The 3,570-nt window shown below is 36.9% G+C and overlaps 1 protein-coding gene across 1 annotated transcript in view; it reads right to left on the bottom strand.

The window, feature by feature from the left end:
* Positions 1–3,570, bottom strand: part of LOC105625782 (A disintegrin and metalloproteinase with thrombospondin motifs 7-like) — a 13,558-nt gene that overhangs the window by 5,825 nt on the left and 4,163 nt on the right. The window contains exons 5-10 of the mRNA XM_012207101.1: positions 3,129–3,253; positions 2,907–3,053; positions 2,504–2,650; positions 1,924–2,071; positions 1,110–1,205; positions 362–571 (exon numbers count right to left, since the gene is read on the bottom strand). Coding sequence (XP_012062491.1) covers positions 362–571; positions 1,110–1,205; positions 1,924–2,071; positions 2,504–2,650; positions 2,907–3,053; positions 3,129–3,253 — 873 coding nt within the window. The remainder of the gene's footprint in view (positions 1–361; positions 572–1,109; positions 1,206–1,923; positions 2,072–2,503; positions 2,651–2,906; positions 3,054–3,128; positions 3,254–3,570) is intronic.

Raw genomic sequence — 3,570 nt, 5'->3', positions numbered from 1 at the left:
AATAACTACTCTCTCTCTCTCTCTCTCTCTCTCTCTTTCTCGCTTTCGAACTGAATTTGTGACAGTTGTATTGTACCGCTCGCGTCACTATGTCGTAATGAAACGGTATCTCACTGGAAAACGTAAAAATCCCGTAAGCATGACAACCTAATATTTTTAGCCACCTCCAATGTCATAATGAAAGTAAGACAGAGACACGATCATCTCCGATGTGTGGCTTGCAACGTCGAAATAGCCATCGCAGGAAGTTAACGTCTATAGTATCGCGATGAAATGGGGATCGCGATATACTGAAACTTTACTGAAGCGCGCGAGACGATGGTACGTGAGGAAGCTAGACAGATAGATAGATGCAATTTACCGTGGTGTTGCAAGTGAAAAGTCTTCTTCTCTCGCCGATGCAGTATCTGCCGCGGTTTGCCGGTTCCGGTCGGTCGCATTCCCTCTCAGAGTACTTGAGACCACCGCCGCAAGTCCTGCTACAGGAACCCATGGGACCCCATTCACCCCATCCGCCGTGCACCGCAGCCGGCCGAGTGCCCATGTCCACGCACTTTTTGTGGATGCACCACTAGATTCGTGTGCAAATGCTCTTCATATTATCTTTGTCCCGCGGGTTAGAAGAATGCAATATGTCTCGCGGGCTACTCTCCGCCTCGTGCTTCACGCGAATACCAATTTCCAGCGCGAAGTTTCCTGACACTTCAATTTATTTCCCCGGCGCGATTAAATCTACGTCCGCCGCTCGCGAGTGAGCCGAAGGCGACGAAATCTACATCCGCGAGAAGCGACGTGGCGAGGAGAAGGCGCGTCGTTTAATAAATCTCTCTGCTCGCAAAAAGAGGAAGAGAGATGGAGAAACGCCCTTTTATTCCACTACGTTTCCGGCGGCGTTTCCGAGACGCGAATCGCGCCTCGTAAATGGCTTTCGATCGCGTCGAAAGCCATTTGCGTTCGCGATCGTTTGATAATTGATGTCACCTCGCAGCGACATATTATTTACATCAGTAATATCTGCGAATGCATAAACAACGCTAAGCGGTTGCTAAATAATCCGCGCCGGGAATATATTTTGTTGGGAAAACAGGTTCTACTTAAGCTGCGCACACCTTGTTCTCACCGCACTTCGTACCGTCAGCCTTCGGCGACCCCTGGGAGTAGCAACTTGTGTTGGTCAAGCACCACAGATTCTCGCAGCTGCTCGCCTGAAATATACGCTCGATCGCAAAGAGATCCCAGACTAATCAGATTAGTCGATTAGTCTAAAAGAATAGAGCGAGAAAACGCAGTTTCTTACAATTATCGTTTAAGCCCATCTATAATTGTACATTCTATAATAGCGTTGTAGTAAGTGATTGTCATTATAAGAAATGACTAATCATACTGAACACATAAAGATCCTCTTTGACCGAATATAGAATTTCTTTCTCTTACTCAGACTTATTCTTATCAGTTTCGTATCGTGATTGTTTAATAACAGCCAAAAAACATTCTTTTTGAGAATATTCGACCGTAATCGGTCAACTCTTATAACTACAACCACTTACGCTTACGCAATTATAGAATAAGCTTTATAAACATTACGATTCTAAAATTTGGTACCGACAGAAGCAAATGTTAAATGACAAACGTAACTTTGTCGCAAAATTAGAGAATGAGTATTCCATCAAAGCGAAGGGTAATCGAATATATTTTGAACAAATATAACGAGTGATGCGTAAAAGTTATTTCATTTCCGATGACGAGCAAATGATAGATAAAATGCAAATGGAATATAGATAATTGATACATAATAGTAGAATTATCGACAATTAACGAGAACAACATTGGATTTCACTAAACAGCAATTTGCGATTCACGATAATTGAATCGAAAACATTAAAATGCAATTAAGGTCGCACGCGAAGTTTATCAAAACTTTACTTGAGGTTGTGGGCACACTTTCGAACCAGGGAACTGCATGTTACATTGAAAAGCAGCGTCGTACATTGCACCCGGCAACATGTTAGGATATTTTAGTTTCTCTGAAGGAGTTCTTGGATTATCATTTAAACATTCGCCCAGCCCGCTCCTTATTTACAAATAAATTTTATTAGAAAATAAGTTAAGAAAATTAAATATTTCAATATTAAATATAAAAAAATGGCCGTTTTTATAGAGATATTTCCAATAATATTATCAATAAACAAAATAGAATTCTTACGTAAAAAGTAAACTATATTATGTCACTGTAAATTTATTAAATAAATTAATAGTATTATTTATAATTGTGCTGGAGTTTGATAATAATTTGTCAAATAATTAATGCACACATAATTTATAAATAAATATAGAAAAGAGAGAAATAATATTGATCAAACAAATGTAATTACAAATATTGAAATAATATTTTCACAGAATATGTTAAGCGTGTTATAAATTTACTTAAAATCGTTCATCATTGCATCATATACAATTAAAAACGGCCATTATCCACCGTCATTACTTATGCAACTCAGTTTACTCAAGAAAAGCTGTTATAAATTTCCTGCTGCAGCTCGACCATCGGATGGTATATAAAAAAACGATAGGAGACATAATAAAGTAGCTATCATCCATATCCTTCGACTGACATCCACTGATCTCGGGCTCATCATGAGAACAACCCATTCTATAAAATAGCATTTTTTAAATAAATCAAAACAGCCATTGTTTAAAGGGTTTCTTCTTAAAACATGAAGCATTGAAACTTTGCATCTCCGATTGTACTTATTGCGATACTTGCATAAAGTGATTATTTAAACTAAAAAAAATCTTATTTTTTTTAACATTATTTCTGCTTTCTAAGAATATAAAATTCGTATTTCTTAAAGACTGCACGTCAAACGTATTTATTATTAATTGTAATTGAGATGCATGGACAGTACACGTGACCAACTTCGTGGGCAATCACGATGCCAAGCAGAAGTCCACTGTCTTCATTAATGCAAGCAGCCTGTGTCGGATCGCAGGCCGCAGCCATATGAGCCAGACCCATTAGGTCACAATTGGTTTCCTCCGAGCAAATGTCATACCTGAGGATACATGCGAGTAGCAATACGATATGTACGACGATTAGATCGATATCCAGGAAAATTACCTGCTATTACCTGGTAACCAATACCGCGATATCGTAATGGTTGGGATGTGTGTCATCCTTTGGATTCATCTTCTCTGCCCACTTGGCGAAACTCTCCAATGTTTTCTCGGCAGCTGGACTGATGAGTAAATCTATCTACGAGCATATCGAGATTCGATAAATGGAATATTAATGTTGTAAAATTGTCTTCGATCCTTTAATAAAAGTTAATGCTTTGAAAAAATTGTATTTTAATATCTGTAATATCTATATATTATTTAAATTATCTGAAATTATTTAAAAAATTTATAATATATATATATATATATATATATATATATATATATATACTAGTTAATTAATTTAGTTAGTATAATTAATAATTATATATATAATTAATTACTATACTCTATATAATAAGTAATAACTAATAGTATTAGTTAACTAGTCTTTGTTTATTTCTTGTATTAGTA

The sequence above is a fragment of the Atta cephalotes genome (genome assembly GCF_000143395.1).
Source record: "Atta cephalotes unplaced genomic scaffold scaffold00003, whole genome shotgun sequence".
Classification (NCBI taxonomy): Eukaryota; Metazoa; Arthropoda; class Insecta; order Hymenoptera; family Formicidae; genus Atta; species Atta cephalotes.
The sequence above is the reverse complement of the archived record's forward strand: the minus strand, read 5'-3'. Positions and strand labels throughout refer to the sequence as shown.